Genomic DNA, 19,947 nt, shown 5'->3' on the forward strand with positions numbered 1-19,947 from the left:
AAACTTACGGTTACCAAAGGGAAAAGGGGGGAGGGATAAATTAGCAGTTTGGGATTAACAGATACACACTAGTATATACAAAACCACAAGGACCTACTGTAGAGCACAGGGCACTCTAGTCAATATTCTGTAATAACTTATAAGGGAAAAGAACCTGAAAAAGAACAGATATATACATATATATATATATATATATATGTATATATTAAAAAAACTGATTCACTCCTGTACACCTGAAACTAACACAACATTATAAATCAACTATACGTCAATTTAAAAACAAATAAATAAATAAAAGGATCATCCTAAACAATGAATTCACCCAGTTCTAGCTGAGGCCCTGCCTTTCACCCACACTTACCTACTGCTGTCCTGCAGCTCGTCCGAGCTCATCTCTATGGGGAACATGTCTTCATCCTCGGACGTGTTCGTGTTGTCGTCCCGCTTCAGGCTGTCCAGCTGCAACTTCCTCCTCCTCTTCCTTCGCTTCTTCACTAAAGAGCCACTTGAAGGGGTCTCGCTGGGAGCTAAGACCTGGGCTGACGTGTTGGGGTCCAGGCTTCTCATCCAATCTACGGAGCTCCTCCTCAGCTGGGACTCCATCCTCGAGGCTCCTTCCGACAGGATCGGGGAGGTGGCCAGGTGCACGGGGATCACCTCCTGAAAGACAACACATTTCCGAGAAGGAACGTCGTTAGTTGGGGTTTAAGGAGCCGGTGGTGCCGACGACCCACCAGTGCTCATTCCGGAGCCCAGGCACGGGGGGCAGTGGGGAGCACAGGGCGTCACGGCGATCTGCAGACGCGGCTGCCGAATTTGACAGCTGGTCATAAAGTCGACAAGTCGCTAACTGCCATTTTGTACTGAATCCTGCGTTTTCGTAATTATAACAAAGCGAGGTAATTATCAGTTATTTCAGGCTACCAAAATTCAACCTGGTCTGAAATTTCCAGGGTAAAGAGGAAAAATGGGCTTGGAGTCATTACATTACCCTGGGAACTGGACTCCGTTTTGCACTCGTGTGTGGGGGTGTATGTGTGTGTGTGTGTGTGTGTAAGAGAGAATGTGTGTGTGTGTTTTTAACATGCACTGAATTAGGATAATAATAATTTTTAAAGAAAACATCTGACAGTGTCCCCACACCGTGCCCCAAGTGCCCACCTGCCCCAGAGCACACCTAGGTATGCGGCTGTCAAGTGATTAGGTACTGACCCTCTTCTCTACAAGAAAACAAAAATAACAACAAGCAAAAAAAAAAACCTCCACCGCCTCTCAATTTAATAGTTGTTTTATAATGATTCACCAGTTTTTTTAAAAACTATAGCCATCATTTTATTATCAAATGACTCATTTCTTATCAGAAACCTGGTAACAGGTAGTAAAAAATAGGGTTCCACCTCTGATGAGCTATGTGATCTTGGGCAGAGTCACTTAACTTCTGAGTCTGTTTCCCTCATCAGAAAAATGGAAGTGATAATCCCGACCTTACGGCGTTGTTAGATAAAAGGGAACAACGTAACTACTGTACATACAACCTGACACATATGCAAAAATTCACAGACAAACATGAATGGATAACAACAGAAAATGGTATTGGAACAGTGGGAATCAGCAGTTTTACACAGGAAGCTTTGGGAGATGTTGTGTACTGTCGTCTGCCCAAAGTTGCAACAGAACTGAACAAACAAGAGGAGTTTGGTGCTTTGGAAAGCGTGAAAGCTGCTCGTGAACTCTATTCTCCTCTATCAGGAGAAGTAAATGAAATTAATGAAGCTCTATCAGAAAATCCAGGACTTGTCAATAAATCTTGTTACGAAGATGGTTGGCTGATCAAGACGACACCCGGAACTAGGTGAACTAGTGAGTGAAGAAGCATATGAGAAATACATAAAATGTATTGAGGAGAGACAATGGAACCCCTAAATAAACTAGTTTGAAAGAAAATCTAGGGAAAAAAAGAAGTAAAGAATATATACAAAAGAGAGGGGGGATTAACAAGCATGCTGCTGATCGTTTAAAGTAGCTTAGAGAGGGACTTCCCTGGCGGTCCAGTGGTTAAGACTCCGCACTTCCACTGCAGGGGGCTCAGGTTCGATCCCTGGTCAGGGAACTAAATCCCGCAGGCCGCGGCATGGCCAAAAGATAAATAATTAAATAAATAAAGTGGGTTACCGAGCATTAGACAATGTGCTACACGTATAAGGTCCACATGTGAGCGGGAAGGCTGAGGCTGGGAGAGACCGTGGCACCTCTGGGAAGACCAGAAGGAAGCAGAGCCTGGGATGTTTTTGTCCTGAAATTGAAACTATGGGCATTCATTTTAGAGCCTGGAGCTATTTAGAGCCGTTCCTCTATAAAGGCTATCTTCTCATAAAGGAACTAGTTCAAGTGGTTTCTACTGAGGCGTCTCTACATCAGATCCCTTCAAAGTGGCTTTCCCAGTGAATGAAAGAGTAAAAACAAACGGTTTGTCTTAGAAGAAAACATGGGGGTAAACCTTCATGACTTGGAACTCGGCAAAGGATTCTTACCTGTGACAACGAAAGCACGAGCCACGAAGAGAAAACAGATAAATTTAAAACTTGTGTGTTTCAAAGGACAACATCAAGAAAGTGAAAACACAACTCACACAATGGAAGAAAATATTTACAAATCGTCTACCTGATAAGGGACTCGTATCTAAAATATATAACGAACTCTTATAACTCAAGGATAAAAAGACAAATAACCCAATAAAAAAATGATCAAAGGATCTGAATAGACACTTCTCCAAAGAATACATACAAATGGCCAATAAGCACATGAAAAGATGCTCAACATCATTAGTCATTAGGGAAACGCAAATCAATATCATGATGGGCTACCACCTCACACCCACCAGGATGGCTAGAATCACCAAGTCAAAGAGCAAGTACTGATGAGGGTATAGACAGATCGGAACCCTCGTGCACTGCTGGTGGGAATGTAAAATAGTGCAGCAGCTTTGGACAACAGCCTGGCAGCTCCTCAGTGGTAAATTCAGTGTTACATATGAGCCGGCAATTCCACTCCCAGGTATATACCCCTCAAGATGAAAGCATGTGTCTATACGGAAACTTGTACACAGCGTTATTCACAACAGCCAAAGGGTGGAAAACAAACCCAAGGGTCCACCAACACGTGAAAAGATAAACGAAATGTGGTATACAGATACAGTGGACTATCATTCGGCCATACAATGGAATGAAGTACTGACACAGCCAGAACACGGATGAATCTTGAAAACATTATGCTACACGAAAGTCAGGCACAAAAGACCACAAACAATGTGATTCTATTCAGATTAGGGAAATCTATAGAGACAGAAAGTTTGATTAGTGGTTGCTCAGGGCTCGGGGTGGTGGGGAGTTAGGGCTTTAGGGATAGGGGAGGGGTAGCTAAAGGGTACAGAGTCTATTTCTGAGGCGATGAAGATGTTCTAAAACTGACTGCGGGGATGACTTGCATGTATCCGTGAAAACACTAAAAACCACAGAACTGTACACGTGAGATGGCTGAAGCACATGGTGTGAGAATGATATCTCCACAGCTGTTAAACATCTTTTCATAGTAAAAAAGTAATGTGATTTAGTCACTCACTAAACAAAAATTAGGACATTTCAGCCGTCTGAGATTTGACACGCGAGTGTAACTTGCATGCTTTTGGATGATGGTTTCAGGCCAGTGTCATTCAACTCCTGTCTCCCTGGAACCAGGGAGCGAACGCATCAGGCTGGGACTGCCGAGTCTTGGGTAGACATAGCACACACTCACCCTGTGGCTCAAATCCCCAGGACAGGTAAACAGCCACTTTTCTCCTCTTCCGTCACCCACACAGCCGGCCCCAGTATCACCTCTCCACACACGCTCCCAGATGAGCCCTGCTCAAAGCTCAAAATGCGGGAGAAAGCTTCACCACCCAGGCTCCCTTACCTGATCGTTATCAGTCTCTTGAACAAAAAATGCTTCTCCATTATCTCCCAATTTCATGTGCAAATCCACTGCTTCCCCATTGATTTCTATGTCAACCTGAAGGAAAAACATATGTTCTTCATCACAACAGGAAACCTCACGGGCAATGACCAGGTCTCTACGTACACTTCAGTCACACACGTCCCCAAGATATCTCACAATTCCAAACCTCCGCTGGTCGTTCCGGTCAAGAAACGGAGTCTACCCCCCCCCCCACCACCACCATCCTGGGTCCATGCGAGCTTGTGATTGCCCCAGGGAGAAGAGCACAACACAGGTAAGGCCACGTGGCTTCCGAGGCTAGACAAGAAAAAGAAGGCAGAGTCCGCCCGGCTCCCCCCCTTGCAGCCAGCCGCCATGGTGTGAGGAAGCCCAGGCCACATGGGGAGCCCACGCGGAGGCGTCTGGGTGACAGCCTCGGCTAAGAGTCCAGCCAAGGGCCACCAGCCGAGTGAGCAAGTGCATCTACCCAGGGTCCCAGCCCCCAGCCCTGAGTCTTCAGCTGAGGCGCCAGGCGGCAAAGAGCAGAGACGGGCCAGCCCGAGGCACTTGCTGTGAATTCCTGACCCACAGAACCCCCGGATTTTAATAAACAGTTGGTTTATGCCACTAAATCTCGGAGAAATTTACACAAGCATAGAGATCAGAACCATCTGAGTAACTGTCAACTCAGGGACCGGCCCTTTCCAACGGAAAGCTAAAACTCGGGGTCCGCGAGGAGCTCCGGATACGTAAGGCCGCAGAAGTGCGAGGATTTTTCTCTAAGGAGAGAACCCGTCCCCCAGGTCACGTACCACCTTCTCTCGGGAACGCAGGACCCCCATCTTCCCAAAGCGGACGTGGAAGGGGGAGCAGTGCAGGCTCCCATTGGGCTGGCGGACCACGATGATGTCAATGCATCCGGACAGGGTGGCAGGGTTCAGCCCCTTGTAGAGCTCCTTCACGGTGACAAACACCTGGCCTGCCAGCTGCCCGACGTAATTCATGGTTTGAGCCTAGGAGACAGAGACACAAGGTGCACAAACGATTAACTCGAGGCAGGTTCTAGAGCCAGTAAAGGTGAACGTGCCCGCGTCGCACGCCCGACTTCAAAGACACCCAGCTCAGCGCATCTGGCTCCCCTGGAATGGGCCCCACCCAGCGCTCCCCACCCCAAGCCCTGGCCACCCCAGGAGGCCTGATCTCCGTCGTCACCGGGCTCTTCCTCTCTGAGTCCACAGTACGTGCGGCGCTCGCTCTTGCATCACGTGCAGGTTTTACAGACCAAATCTTCAGACTCTTGGGAAGAGAGGCTGTATTTGAGACCTCTTCATACTCCCCACCACGCCAAAAAGAGTAGGCGCTTAATAACGCTGGTAGAAAAAAGTGACTATTTTTACTCGAGAAGGAAAAAATAAGTGACTTTTGTTTTGAACGGTTTCCATCCTGGTCCTTCTCTGCCCGCCTGATGCTCTCACATCTCGAGGGACACTTGCGCTCGGCTTCGGTCTGTCTGCCCAGACGATCAACCGAAGTCCACTCAGCAAACATCCAGGGCCTCCCCTCCACCAGGGGCCTGGCGCCGGGAACACAGATTAAAAAGACGCAGACCCCGTCCCCCGGAGGGACTCGGGCTCGTGAAGGAGAGAGAAGGAGAACACACGTCCGCGTGGTCGTGTCTGCTTGGACTTAAGGAGACGCTGAGGGACTTACATCCAGGGAAAGAGGAGAGCCGTCCCAGAGGAGCCGACAGTCGATGGGTGGGGAGCAGGGCTGGGATGCTCCCCGGGAGAGGAAGGTGGACAGGCCACCGCAGACAGGTGTGCGCACAGGCACAGAGGGGGTGGCGCCTGCGGCAGAGAACACGCAGGGGGAGGACGAGAGCCGACACCTGCCAGGAGACTCGGAAGGTGCTTTGTAGCAACCGAAGCCGTCGGGGACTCGGGAACCACAAGATCGGGATGCGATCCGTGATTTAGATAGAGCGCTGTGGTAAAAATGTAGAGAAGGCGGCCAAGAAAAGACACTGAAGGCAGGAAGACCAACCTGTGGCTTCTGGTGATGGTGCCGACAAGACAGGATGCCAGCCTGAAAGGCGGCAGTGACGGAAGAAACGAGGCAGAGCGCCAATCCGGGAGACGCTGGGGCACAGGGCAACGGGAGCCCCGCCGGCGCCGAGCCCTGGCCCTCCTCACAGCTGGGGCTCTGACGGCCACCCCGGCATGAGCCACACCCACCTGGCTGCCCAGCCAGGTGCAGCGACGGCGTGGTGACCCCTCAACAAACTTAAGACAGGGCTGCCACATGACCTAGCAATGCCACCTCTGGGTATACAGTCGAGAGAACTGAAAGCTAGGTCTCAAAGAGAAAACCTGCACACCCGTGTTCACAGCAGCATTACTCCCAACAGCCAAAAGGTGGGAACAACCCAAGAGGCCACAGATGGATAAACGGATAAGCAGAATGCAGTATTACAGACACAATGGAATACTACTCAGCCTTAAAAAGGAAGGAAACTCTGGTACACATTACAACACGCATGAGCCTTGAGGGCATTACGCTAAGTGACACAAGCCGGTTACAAAAGGACAAATACTGTATGCTCCTACTTATCTGAGGTACCTAGAGCAGATAAACCCAGAGAAACAGAAGGCAGCTCCTACTTATCTGAGGTACCTAGAGCAGATAAACCCAGAGAAACAGAAGGCAGAACGGTGGTTACCAGGGGGTAGGGACAGGGCAGGGGAAGTTCACGTCTAACGGGGACAGAGCTTCAGCTGTGCAAGATGAGAAAGTTCTGGAGCTGGATGGTGACCGTCCACCGTGTGAATGCACAACCACGTGCATGTATTACATCAAGTCTACTGAACTGTTCACTCAAAAGTGGTTCAAAGAATAAATTCTATGTCACGTGCATTTTACCACCATTTTTAAATTTTTTTACAAGGAGGGTAAAGGAGAATACTGCATTAACCAAAACTCATTTCAGGAAGAGGAACCATTATTTGGTTAAAAAGTTTCTCTGAGTGACAGCTTGGGCCCACGTCACCTCCAGTGCCTGCCTGGCCGAGGGGCGTGAAGGCAACCACACTCTCCTTGACCTTCCCTTCGTCCAGGGTCTCTTGTAAATACGTGCTGGAGAATAGGTACCGAATACAAGAATAAACCAGCTGGGCGCCGGTGCCCAAGTTTCACTTCCGTCAGTTCTGTTTGAAGTAAAAGGCTCAAGGAAGAAGCTAAGTTGATGTCAGTGAAGAAGCCAGGCCAGCCCGAGTCCCCCTCCCTGCCGCCCTTCACCTCCCTCCCGCCACGGTGTCCGCGGAGACACACCAGCAGGCATTGAGGGGAACGTTTGCCCCGAAGAAGAAAGTGCCTCAGGACCTCAAGAGAAGCCAAAGATGTGCACAAAACAAACGCTGCAACTTCCACTGAACGGCGTTGAGACACCTGCTCTCCACTCACCCCATTCCAAGTTACTTTTCAATCTCTTGCTTTTAATCTCAGGATTTGGCAGGAAACACCTGCTTCACCTGACGAGGCTTCACTGACCACGTGAAACGGGATTCCACAGCCCTCGTTCCAAAGTTTTTCAAGGAAAGCTGAGCCAAACCTCCAAAAAAACCCCTCTGGCCAGACTGGGGCTCTCTAAGCTGTGCTTAACTCTGAGGTTAGGAAACAGGTAAACATATTTTTCTCAACATGACATCTTCCAGCTTGACCTCCTGGAATACTACTAATTTTCTAAGATTCTTCCATGCCATTGGAACAGCGTCTTTCTGGATACTCTTCCCTAAGTTAGAAACCACTGCAGTAGTGGTGTTAGACCCAAACAGATGATACACCACGGAGCACAAAAATCCAAAAGCATAGTCCCACTGGGGATTCTATCTACAACATTCATAATCAACAGCGTCTTCAGCTTGAAGAGCATCAATTATTAAAACTAGGGACTTCCCTGGTGGCGCAGTGGTTAAGAATCCACCTGCCAATGCAGGGGACACGGGTTCGAGCCCTGGTCCAGGAAGATCCCACATGCCGCGGAGCAACTAAGCTCGTGTGCCACAACTGCTGAGCCTGCGCTCTGGAGCCCACGAGCCACAACTACTGAAGCCCGTGCGCCTAGAGCCCGTGCTCCGCAACAAGAGAAGCCACCGCAATGAGAAGCCCGCGCACCGCAACGAAGAGCGGCCTCCGCTCGCCGTGACTAGAGAAAGCCCGTGCACAGCAACAAAGACCCAACGCAGCCAAAAATAAATTAATTAATTTTTTAAAAAAAAAGAACCTAAATACGGGGCTTTGAATTATTTTAGGCCAGTCCCTTTAATCGTCAATTTAGGAATCATTCCCACTCATTTATTATGCAAGTGGATAAAAGTGATTTTAATTCCCTTCCCGGGTCTGTCAAGGAGACTATCATTGAAGGCATGTTATCTAGGAAGTAACAGTGTCTCCATTTTCATACTGTGGCTGTGCTTCCCGGCCGTGACACAGTGATGCTACGACAGGCGACACCCAAGTCGGAGCTACTCCTCTCCAGGAAGGCTGGTGGATCAGGACGCGGGGCTGAGAAACCTCACCTTAGCAAAGGTCAAAAAGAGTGCAAAACTGTCTCAATAAACACAATTCTCAGAATCCCCATGTTTGTTAAACCTTCCTCACCTTCATCATTTCCTTCTACCTTCATCTCTTTAAGTCCCGCGAGAGTTCTACAATCACTCCTTAACCTGTATTTCCCATCGCGTCTCCAACGTCCTCATCTGCGTGTCAGGATACTTTGTTCATCTACGCGCCCAAAATCACTCATCGTTTTGCAAACTGAACCTTCCAGTGGCCCTCCTGTTCAGTTAACACCAACCCCTCCCATCCTGGAAAGTTGCTTGATAAACGCAGGCTGTCATTTGTCAAGCGGCTGGAGAGACCCCATCCAGCAAGCTGTCTGCCCCCCTTGAGGACGGGGAGGGGGCCTGCTCCTCTCTGGGCACCCAGGAAATGTTGCGGCCGCACATGACCACGTTTCCTTTAACTTCCCAGGCTACCTTTGACTACATTCTTCAGCATTTGCCAGGAGCCTAATCTCTTGTATTTGTCTATTAAGATAGGTACGTGTGGAAGGACGGGATTGAATTAAATCTATATGATGACTGTCTTCCAAAAAGTGAAAATGCTTCATTGGTTGGGAACGCTTTTGCATTGGTTCGATGGAAACAGAGGACGCACAAGCAAAGCTGCCCCGGTCCTACTCTTACCACTTTGAAACAAACGCACGTCCCAGAGTGACGGACCAGAGTGCAGGAGAAGCCTATTTCTCCCTGGTGACCATCGTGGCACAACAGGACTGGGGCGGTGGCAGGCAGGGGGATGCGAAGCTATGTCACAGAGGGGGCCCCCAGGGCAGACATGGCCACACGGGTGGGCACAATATTCTAGTGCTTTAAGGAGGAACGAGGAGACAGGTCATCACATAAAGAGAAATGAGGAAACGTACCAGAAGCTAATGAAAGAGAACTACTGAAAACAAATTCCCTAACTCTACTAGAATTTCAGCAAAGGCTAACCTGTGGATCATCTCTGAAAGGACATACAGAATGAAACAGAATTTCAGGCTCTCTGAGAAAACAAATTCTACTGCCATATGATGTTAACTTTTTGTCGGTCAACCCAGCCCCCCCGCCCCCAGACCGATCCTTGTTTCCGTGAGGCTCTCCGGGGAGCTGCAGGTGCAGTCTGAACACACGTGCTTCTTACCTGACGCAACAACCAGGAACTCCAGGGAGAATAAGTGGAGGCAAGAAGATAAAATGATGGTTTGGGGCTTCCCTGGTGGCGCAGTGGTTGACAGTCCGCCTGCCGATGCAGGGGACACAGGTTCGTGCCCCGGTCCGGGAAGATCTCACATGCCGCGGAGCGGCTGGGCCCGTGAGCCATGGCCGCTGAGCCTGCGTGTCTGGAGCCTGTGCTCCGTGATGGGAGAGGCCACAACAGTGAGAGGCCCGCGTACCGCAAAAAAAAAAAAAAAAAAAAAAAAAAAAAAAAATGATGGTTTGGAGAAAGATTTAAATGGGCTTGGAAAACCACGACGGGTGCCTACTGACTCTGGAGAACAAGGAATACTCCAAAGCCATCAGACCTAACGCCCACCCCGTGGGTGCCGCAAATCCTCAGCAGGCCACTAATCACCAATAATCACCTTTTCCCGAATCCCAGGTGAAAGGCCACGCAAGCCTCCACACGACATTTGCTCAGCACTTCACGACACACGAAACTCCTTTGCCCAGGGCAGCTCATCTGATGCAAATCTATGAAACTCCTTTGCCTAGGTTGAGTACTCAGGACCGACATCATTACCCCATTTCCGACAAGGAACTGGGGCACCGGGCTTGCGTGGTGTTCAGGGCAGCACAGCCAGTAAGTGGCAGTGAGGATGAAGCCGAGGTTGAACCCCTGGCCCTCCCTGTCCTGCTGTGCGTAGCGTTGCCTCCCGTTCTTGCTGGACAGAACTGGTATCAATGGGTGAGGCCCAGTTAAGAAAGACCAGTCGTGTGGCTTTAGCGGAACAGATGGCAGTCATCTAGTTCTAAAGGTCGGTAACGTTCGGCACATGTTTACAGGGTATCCAGTGCTACCCCAGTGATCAGAGATTGTAATTAAAGTTGGAATCCGAGAGAGGCCATCCCAGAGCCAGGGTGGAAAGCACAATCTATGAGACCAAGCTTGTACGAGAACTGACTCGTTAGAGGGAGTGAGCTCAGCATCAGTGGGAGTATTCAAAGAATCTCAGGCACGATCCAACAAAGAGGTTGTAAAGGAAATTCAAAACTGGGGCTCTAAGCTGACGATTCTGTGACCTGGTCATAACAACATCATAAAAGCAAGTTTTCATCCCAAGCAAGAAACCAGGGGTTTGGAGTTGTTTTTTTGTTTTAGGGTTATTGGGGGGTTTTTTTTTGTTTTTTGTTTTTTGGCGGGGGGAGGGGGAGAGCGGGGATGTAGGGGAGAGGGATTTGTTTGGGAATTTTTTTTTGTCCCATCATAAAAAATTCCAGATGTGCACACACCGCCTCAAGGTAGCTTAGCAAGTCTGGGTATGAGGGGAACAGTGCTAAAATTCAAAAATTAGAAGAAATTAAGAAAACGGGAATTGTTCTCTCCCAGGAACATAAAACTCACGAAGACAATGCCCCCAACTAAATTCACTACAAACGCAGTTTAGGCAACAAGCTCATAACACGTTTCTTGACAACAAACAGGCCATGAAAGATAAAGGATAAGTAGGAAAAACAGAAACTGCATAAAATTGGGGGTGAGGACAAAAAAATAAATGTTGCCTGCCATTCTGGTAAACAATGAATGTCGCCGCACCATCAACCACCCGCCACTGCAGCCACCCCAACGGTGCACCCTGAAGGAACTCAGGATGGAGAAAAACAGGATACCGGCCCTAGACAATTAAAATCTATTTCAAAGAATTCGTTTCAATGAGCCCAGATTCTTGCATCTTCCCAAATCTTTAACTTGAGATGTCTGGGGTTTTGTCATTAGCAGTAATTTTTTTTTTCTTTTTTTTTGTTTTTTTGCGGTACACGGGCCTCTCACTGCTGTGGCCTCTCCCGCTGCGGAGCACAGGCTCCGGACGCGCAGGCTCAGCGGCCATGGCTCACGGGCCCAGCCGCTCCGCGGCACGAGGGATCCTCCCGGACCGGGGCACGAACCCGTGTCCCCTGCATCGTCAGGCGGACTCTCAACCACTGCGCCACCAGGGAAGCCCAGCAGTAATCTTTTGATGTTCAACTAAATTTTTTGTTTTCAGCAAAAAATTCCTCTATCCGCTGGCTCCCGCACTTACCTCTCTGGAGCACCCAGGCTGCTAGTCCTCAATAAGGTCACAGATAAACATAGCTCTCCTCTTTCAGGTGCGCATGTGTTTTTAGTCAATGGGGCTCCGAAGGCCTGGATGTGCTCGCCTTCCTCCGGCACTCGTGAGCTGTGTGCACGGCGGCCGGGTCTTCACACGGCCTCTCTGATGAGGCCTCGCCGCTGTCACCAAGAGCGAGGTACAAGACGGTGACTTTGAAAAGGTCTTTGCCCTTGGAAAGCACAGGCCAAACGTCTGCCATTTCTTCCCTGAGCAAATGACTCGATAAGTCGGACTCAGTCGTGGGCTCTGGGCGCAACGTTCTCACAAGCGTTCACACCTTCCTCAGCTACCCCTCCTCGGGGCTGCAGAAGGTCAATCCAAAACCTTCCCCCACAGCCCTCAGGGTCTAAAAGGTCAGACACCCTCCTTCATGCAGTCTGGGATCCGAAGACATCTTCGGCACTTCTGTCCTCAGGATGACTCATGGCTTCCTGGAGCGAGCCTGCCGGGAATCCCCCACCTGTGCACACAGCCGTGTGCTCTGTCACCTCTCCCCTCACAGCAGGTGCCTAAGGGACTCCTGTGGACTCTGGGTTTAAGGCACATGCAGGGAGTGTCCCGGTTGGAAAACCAACCCAACATCACGCAGGGCGAGGCCTCTGACTCTGTGCTCCTGTGATCGGCAGCAGGATCACACCCCCAGAAACCCAACCAGCTGCTGCTCTCCCGGGGCCAGTGGGCTGGCCCGCCAGCTACTCTGGTCAAAGGAGCGCATCTGAGGGACTTCTCGATATCCACTGAGTGGATACTTACCGGCAACGCTAGGCGAAGACAATACCGCAGCAAACCGGCGTGACACAAACCGTTAAACCTGCTGTCCGTGTTCACATACCATTAAGGCTGGTCCACTGTCCAGATGGGATAATCATCAAGAGTTTAAGTTGTTTGCTTAGTTATCATCATGATGCAAGGGATATAATTTTCCCAGTTTGCAGAGAGTCTATATATAACCTGGGCAGGGTAAGGGGTGGAAGTACATCCAACCCAGGTTCAGTCTATATCCAACACTATGATAATCCTGCCAGCCTCCCGTATGACTTGATGGTCCGACCTACCTATGGGGCGGCACGCGCAGACTTTAAATTATACCTGCAGAAAGGTAAATATAACGCACAGCATTTAAAAATATATTCACTTCTCCAACGGTGAAGGCAAAGTTATCCACCACGGTACATTTTAAGAGCTGTATCTGCTGGCTTGGAAATTGGTCTGCTTGCTCCAGGGGTATGTCTGTGCTTGCCGGTTGGTCCAGGAGCGGCAGACCAGCCTCATCCTCTGACATGTCCAGGTGGCACACGCAGGTGAGCAGAAGGTGCTCAGGGCAGGCGCACAGGCTCGGCCGAGCCCTGCCACCAGCTAACAGTCAGGGCCATGCCCCAGGGACCTTGCAGCTCTGGAAAGGGTCTCATTACTTTTGAGTTAACGAAGAAAAAGGGCAAAGAGATTTTACCATTAAAATCTAAATTAAGTGCCCATGGATAAAACCTTCCCCTCCTCCTTTTCATCCAGATCTACCTCAAGCATCTGAAAATCACCTCTGAGGACTGGTGAGTAACTAGCCAATCCCACCCCTTCCCACACACGTCCACTCCCCCTGCACCCAGCAGATGACACAAAAGCTCACCTGTGCCCAGCACGGGGCTTGACACCAGCCAAGGCTAATTCCTGTCCTGAGAAGCTGGAAGTCTTACATCTTAGCTGGCTCAGTTACTGAACAACTGAACGTGGACGTCCATCTATAACCTTTCTGGACACTGAAGAATTTGCTCTGGGAGAGCGAGCATCTACCATGGGCGTATTTAAGCCATTTGGCTTTTATTAGCTAGGACCATTCTTCCTCGAGGACACGACAGAGGCTGCCTCTCTGGGGTTCTCCCCACAGCTCCCTGAAGCCCCGGCACGTCTCTCTCTTCATCTGAGGACGGCTGTGTGACTGCCCCTTGCGCCCCAGCACTCTAGCCGGGCCTCACAGGGATGGGTGGGGGGCCTCCACCCATCACCCCTGGCTGAGCTCCGCTCAGCACGTTCCAGACTCTGTCTCCACGTCTGGGGTCCAAATGTGAGGTCTGATCAGCTCTGAGTAACAACAGAAACATCGTGCTGCTCCGGAACTGGCCAAGATCACATTCACCTGGGAGGTTACGAGGCAAACGCTGGTTTTCATACAAAGCATTAAAAAAAGGCAATTTCTAAGAAATTCCAAAAATGATATTATGACTAGTAAGACTTACATGGAAATGAAATTGGTTTATAAACAGCGTATCTTCCTCGTGCTATTTACAGCAACGGCAAAGAGGAAGTCTTTCTTCAGAGCACTGCGCACTGATATTTATCAGTTGGCAAGTGTGATAAATTATATAGACCAACGAGGAAGTATGACTTAGGTGCAGCGTGACGCAGGGTAAACAACGCCAGACTGCAAGTCCAGGTGCCTGGGCTTCACGCCCACCCCTGCCGCGCTGACAGCACACGCTGGGGCAGGTCCCTTCCCCTGGCCAGTCTGGACCAGGTGAGTCTGGCAGCAGCTGCCCCATGTGTTAGTCCGACCATCTTTTTTTTTTTTGGCCGTTCGCGGGCCTCTCACGGTTGTGGCCTCTCCCCTTGCGGAGCACAGGCTCCGTACGCGCAGGCTCAGCGGCCATGGCTCACGGGCCCAGCCGCTCCGCGGCATGTGGGATCCTCCTGGACCGGGGCACAAACCCGTGTCCCCTGCATCGGCAGGCGGACTCTCAGCCACTGCGCCACCAGGGAAGCCCATGTCCGACCATCTTGAACGGAGCACTAAGAGAAACTTCGTACGCAAGAGAGCAAACTTCTGTGTCCGTCAGTACCCCTGGGGATGCGGGGACTTTATTGGCCCGCCAGCATTCTTCAGGAGGCAGTCTGGTCCAAAGTAAGAAAAATTCACCAGAAAAACCTGCAATGCTTTTGAAAAGCTTGCAGGTCACACTAATATCAATACTTCCTGACAAAAGTGATGAAGCAGCAAAACCAGCCCACCCTGGGGTCCCCGCGCCAAAGCCCTCTCTGAATTAAGCAGGTCCTGCCCACCACAGCTCAGCTCCAGGCCCAGAGGAAGGGCGAGCCAGGTGCAGGCCATCCTGCAGGACGCAGGGTACACGGCAGGAGGCGTGGGGCGTGAGTGTGCCCAGGATGCAGGGGGCTGCCGCTCTGCAAAGGCAGTCAGGAAAGCGGGCGTCCACAATAACTCCAGACACTCAGCAAAGACAGAGAGGGAAGGCGGAGGAGACTTCCTCCTCCTTCAAGGCCGCCCACAGGGGAGGAGCCCCACACTCTGGGCACACAGCAGATGCACAAACGCGCCAGCTGCCCCATCTCGTATGGGTCCAGGGGGCAGCGCTGCGAACACCTGTCAAGATGAGGGAAGGGAGGTCTCGTGACTTCTCTCCTCACTGTGACACCAGAAGAGTCAGCATTTCATCCAAAATTGGCAGAATCCTCTCCAGGGTTCACAGATTGCCAAGAATCACTGCTTTCTTGGAGCTTCTGCCAAAATTCAATACCCCAGCCATCGCTCTCGTAACCCCGTGGCTCTGCTAATACCATCCACCTCTAAAATATTAATGTCAATTTAAGATGGCCTCAGACCAACCCAACAGAAAAATGAGCAAAAGAGAGAGAGAGAGTTCACAGAGAAAGAAGCCCATTTGGTCAAAGATGTATGAGAAGATACTCAATCGTATTCATACTTTAAGATATGCAAATCAAAGGAGGCCTTTCAGGTGGCCCAAAATCAAAGCATTTTGTAAAAACCTGAGGGGTTGGTGAGAACAGGAGGAAACGAACACTCACCACTCCCTGCCGGAGGGGTAATAAATGGGGTAAGCATTGTGGCAATAGCTGTCATTTTTTGCACACACCAGCAAACTCCAGCAATTCTTCTGCTATGTACAAAACAGTAATCAGGGCACTGATTATAATAAGGAAAATGAGAAACAAATATCTACAGGACTTCAGTTAAGTAAATTAGGGACCACCCACACCATATAATTGAATATTATGAGGCTGTTAAAAAAAAAAAAGAGAGGGAGAGGCAGTTCTCCAAATACTAACATGAAAAGGTATATATACTGTGTGAAAAAAGTACAAAAATATTTATAATATGAACCCATTTCTAAGAATTACATTTATACATATTCTCATATGCACAAAAACATTATGGACTGATGTACATACCAAAAAGGTTCACAGGCTCACCCTAGGGAACAGGCCTGGGGAAGGGGAGGAGACCTTCACTTTTCATCACAAATATTTCCAAGGCGTTGGTTCCTGGGTTTTGTTTTCTACATGCGCATGTACTGCTTTAACGTTAATTTTTAATGACCTCAGAGAACTGGGGGAGGGATGGGAAACTCTGGTCTGCCCGGTGTCAGGATCTCCCGAGCACTGAAACTGCTGGACAGGCGGGGGCGATGCGGTGTGGTCCTGCTTTGGTCGGAAGGGTCAGATGGGTGACCGCTCCTCCAGCGTTGGGATTGTGCAATGCTCCGATCTTACAATCCCGTGTGATGAGTGTTCTCAGGTCCTTGCCAAGGAGCACAAAAGGCCTGGGTGGTGGAGGGTGGAGGCAGCTGAACTACCCCGGTGGCCAATGTGCTGGAAAAACAGGCCCAGGTTTGGACCCTGATCCCCCAGCTCTTGACCCCGCAACTCACGAATGGAGCACAGGGGTTGCAGCCTCTCTTTCCACCCCAGCAAGGGCCCTCTGTCCAGGTCTGTGTCTTGGCCAAAAAGAAAGCCCTGCTTCTGTGACTTCTGTGTGAACCCTGCTCCCTCCACCCAAATATCAGCTGGATGCTCGAGAGTGCTGCCTACAGCTCAGGGGTAAAAGCTTGAGCCGCAGAGGCAGACAGCTGGCCTTCACCTCCCAGCTCCACCACCTGCTAAGCCACGACCATGAACGACTGACCGACCCCTCGGCCGCCCAGTCTCATATCTATAAAACGGACGACCCTAACAGCACCCACCTCATAGGACGGGTAAACGTGGAGTTCTTTTCCAAGTGCACGGCCAAACAAAAGCCAGGTGCTAACCCTCTGGTCACACACGGCACCAAAGGCCGGACTGTGAGTTAAGGCTGCAGCCTGACAGCGCTTTGCATACGTCAACTATTTAGATCGCACCCTCCCCAAAAGACAGGGCCAAAGAATACTACTGGTCGAAATTAATACAGAAACATCAGAAGGGTATGGTTAGATTCCAATAGGCTGGGAATACATTTCCATTTTATCCAAAAATCTGAGCCCAAAGGCACCCCGAAGACCGGGCCACAGGCTGGAGTGATGCAGAGTCCACCGGCAGGAAATTCTCTGGCCAAAGCGGGGAGCTGCCTTGTGGGTGCCCGGTTATCCCACGACCCTCGCTGCCTCTATCTTCTGTAAACCAAAGGTGGATGCCTAGAGAGACCAATCAATGCAGAGGAAGATTTCACCAAAAAGAGAGAAGACATGTGTCCAAGGAGATAACAGGCCTTCCAGGAAGGAGGCACGTGGTGGAAGCGTGCTGATGGTGTCCCAGGAGCACTGGGCACACAGGGTGTCTCGAATGCAGGGTCTGTGGTCGGCAGGCAGTCGACGCAGAGCCATGACTCTGCTCTAACAACCTGTAGCTCTTTACTCGAAAGCCCAGCATTCAGCAGCAGGAAAAAAGGTTGTCGCAAGAATCCCAAACCTGCTCAGCGTGTTGAGAGATGTGGTTTCCATCACCGGCGCGGAAAAGCATCCTCTCCAGGCGGAGCCCTGCCCCTTCGCCCAACACCTGACACACGCAGGCCCCTCCCCGCACACCAGGCACTGGGTCTCACACACCCCGCTTCCCTCCACCAGAGTTCGCACGCGGGGGCACACGGGCACACACACACGCCATCTCAGCTAAACAAGTTTCACAAAACAATACCTCACCTAAGATTAGTATGTCCGGGTCTGGGATTTTCTCTTCTATTCTATTTCACCTTTTCTAAAATGCCCATGGGCCTACTAAACTGATTTTAGGACCAGAGGGTGACAGGCGGCACTGTGAAGAATACTGGCCTGGGCCAGTATTCACTTCTTGTTGCTAAATAAAAGGTGGGGCGGGGTCAGGGGGGAGACATGGGAAGAGGAAGGAGAAGGGGCACACAGGGAAGTGTGGAGGACACAGGACAGGGGGACAGGTCACAGTCTCCCTGACAGCCCCCCCCCACTGTCAGGAGGGTCTCCCGAGCCCGGCACATTGCATCCCCCGAGCTGGACCTGCTGCCAGGAATGAAAGCAGGTGTCAGGCCCCTGCTCTTTCTAGACCCTCTGCTCACAGCTTAGAAAGCTCCCGCTGATGGGCTTTGCTCGGACTTTGCTCGACTTCTTTTCACAAATCCCACTCCGAGTCTAAGTGAGTGGGCTTCGGGCGTAATAAACCCGGCCAGGGTTCGGTGAAACCTAAGAAGTGGGACTTCGCCCGCCCTCCCCAGGGCACTCGCCCCAACGCTGACCGGACATCGCGGCCTCGCACGTTCCTTGTCACCTCAACAGCCACCGGTTCTCATGGCTCGGTCACGCTGCGGAAGTTGAAGTGCAAACAGGTCAAACCACCAGCCTCGGTGTCCCAACTGGACCACCGTCTCCTAGGACTTTTTCAAAATGCTCCAAAGGCCATTCCCGTCAACAGGCCTTCCCTGGAATGAGCTGCCTGCAGTGTCATCCATGCCCATCGGCACCCCTGCCCAAATCAATTCATCGCATTTAGGTACCTTTTAGACCTTGAACCCGGAAGAGAAAGGACCCAGGGGAGGCCAACTCGCAGTGTGAGGGGGGACCCAGAGCGCTGATTCACAGCCCAGAGGCCAGAGTTAGGCAGGACTGTCCCAACCCTACAATTAGCCCTCCTCACTGGCACCCTGCGTTCCTCCCTTAAAATAACAGTGACCACAGGGACCCCGCATTCTTTCCCAGGGCTCTTGTGTGTCTCAGTGAACACGTTTACCATAACTTGCAAATGGGTGTGATTCTCTCTTCATTGCTTAGGAGAAGAAACACTCAAGAGACACTCGAGAGAATGTGTCTTTGGCCCCAGTTACAAGTGGGTAAAACTACAAAGCCAAGTTCTTTGCACCAGCCTGTGCGCCATAGGCCTCAGGCCCTTCCTTTGAAATCTCTCTCCATCTCCTGCCCTCCACCCCGCCCTCTGGTCCAGGGCCCTGAACACAGCTGACTGGGTGGGGGGCAGGCTTACAGACTTCCTTCTGGCCAGGCTGGCCACACCACCCCCTCCCAGGGCAGACTTCCCAGCTTCTCCGAGGTCCCCTCAAGACCAGGAGATCCGTCGGTGCCCCACCCGAGCGCCCAAGTTCTCTCCCTTGCAACAAGACTCAGCAGGTTTGCCCTCTGCAGCCATTCTTTCCCAGAGTGCTGAGATTTGGGGCAACTGAGACCCGGGATGGTGAAGGCACCTGGGCAGGGCCCCACTGCCAAGCTAACGCAGAACCCAGACGAGAGCCCAGGCCTCCAGGCCCACTAAGTTCAGGTCCAGGGCTCTGTCCAGGCCTGGCCCCACACCATACAGCCCTCCACACAAACACGCATAAAAGCTCCAACCACACACCCACACACAAAACACTCGATAATAAAACAGATGTCGGCAGATGTGAACGAAGCATTATCAAAACACAGAACCGGAAGACAAACTCTTAGATATCCACCATTTCTGGGGGAAGACGCGTACGTGTGTGTTTACTTCTCAGTTGCTGTACTTTCCGCAATTGCTTACTTTAACTCATAAGACCCAAATTATAGAACAGGGACAAACAGTAAATTTCACAAGCACCCCCCCCATTACCCGCCCCCTCCCATAAAAACAGTTGATAAGCTCATGTCTCCAAAAAACTCCTCCAAACTACTGGGCTCTAAAAATTCTCTGAATTAACACGGCCAGTTGTTTTAGTCAAGTTCCTGTTTGTTGGTCAAAACCGGGTTGACATCTGCGTTCTCCAGCCACTACCCTCCACGCAAATGACCAGCCGGGCATCTATACACACCCCTGCTCCGCGGCTCTTCAAGGTATTTCCAAAA

At 50.7% G+C, this 19,947-nt stretch overlaps 1 protein-coding gene across 5 annotated transcripts in view; it reads right to left on the minus strand.

Annotated features, from left to right (window-relative positions):
• Positions 1-19,947, minus strand: part of LPIN1 (lipin 1) — a 128,441-nt gene that overhangs the window by 53,418 nt on the left and 55,076 nt on the right. For all 5 annotated transcript variants that reach the window (XM_060169955.1, XM_060169954.1, XM_060169953.1 and 2 more), the window contains exons 3-5: positions 4,785-4,985; positions 3,952-4,047; positions 362-660 (exon numbers count right to left, since the gene is read on the minus strand). In XM_060169955.1, coding sequence (XP_060025938.1) covers positions 362-660; positions 3,952-4,047; positions 4,785-4,985 — 596 coding nt within the window. The remainder of the gene's footprint in view (positions 1-361; positions 661-3,951; positions 4,048-4,784; positions 4,986-19,947) is intronic.

This window comes from Lagenorhynchus albirostris, chromosome 13 (assembly GCF_949774975.1).
Source record: "Lagenorhynchus albirostris chromosome 13, mLagAlb1.1, whole genome shotgun sequence".
NCBI lineage: Eukaryota > Metazoa > Chordata > Mammalia > Artiodactyla > Delphinidae > Lagenorhynchus > Lagenorhynchus albirostris.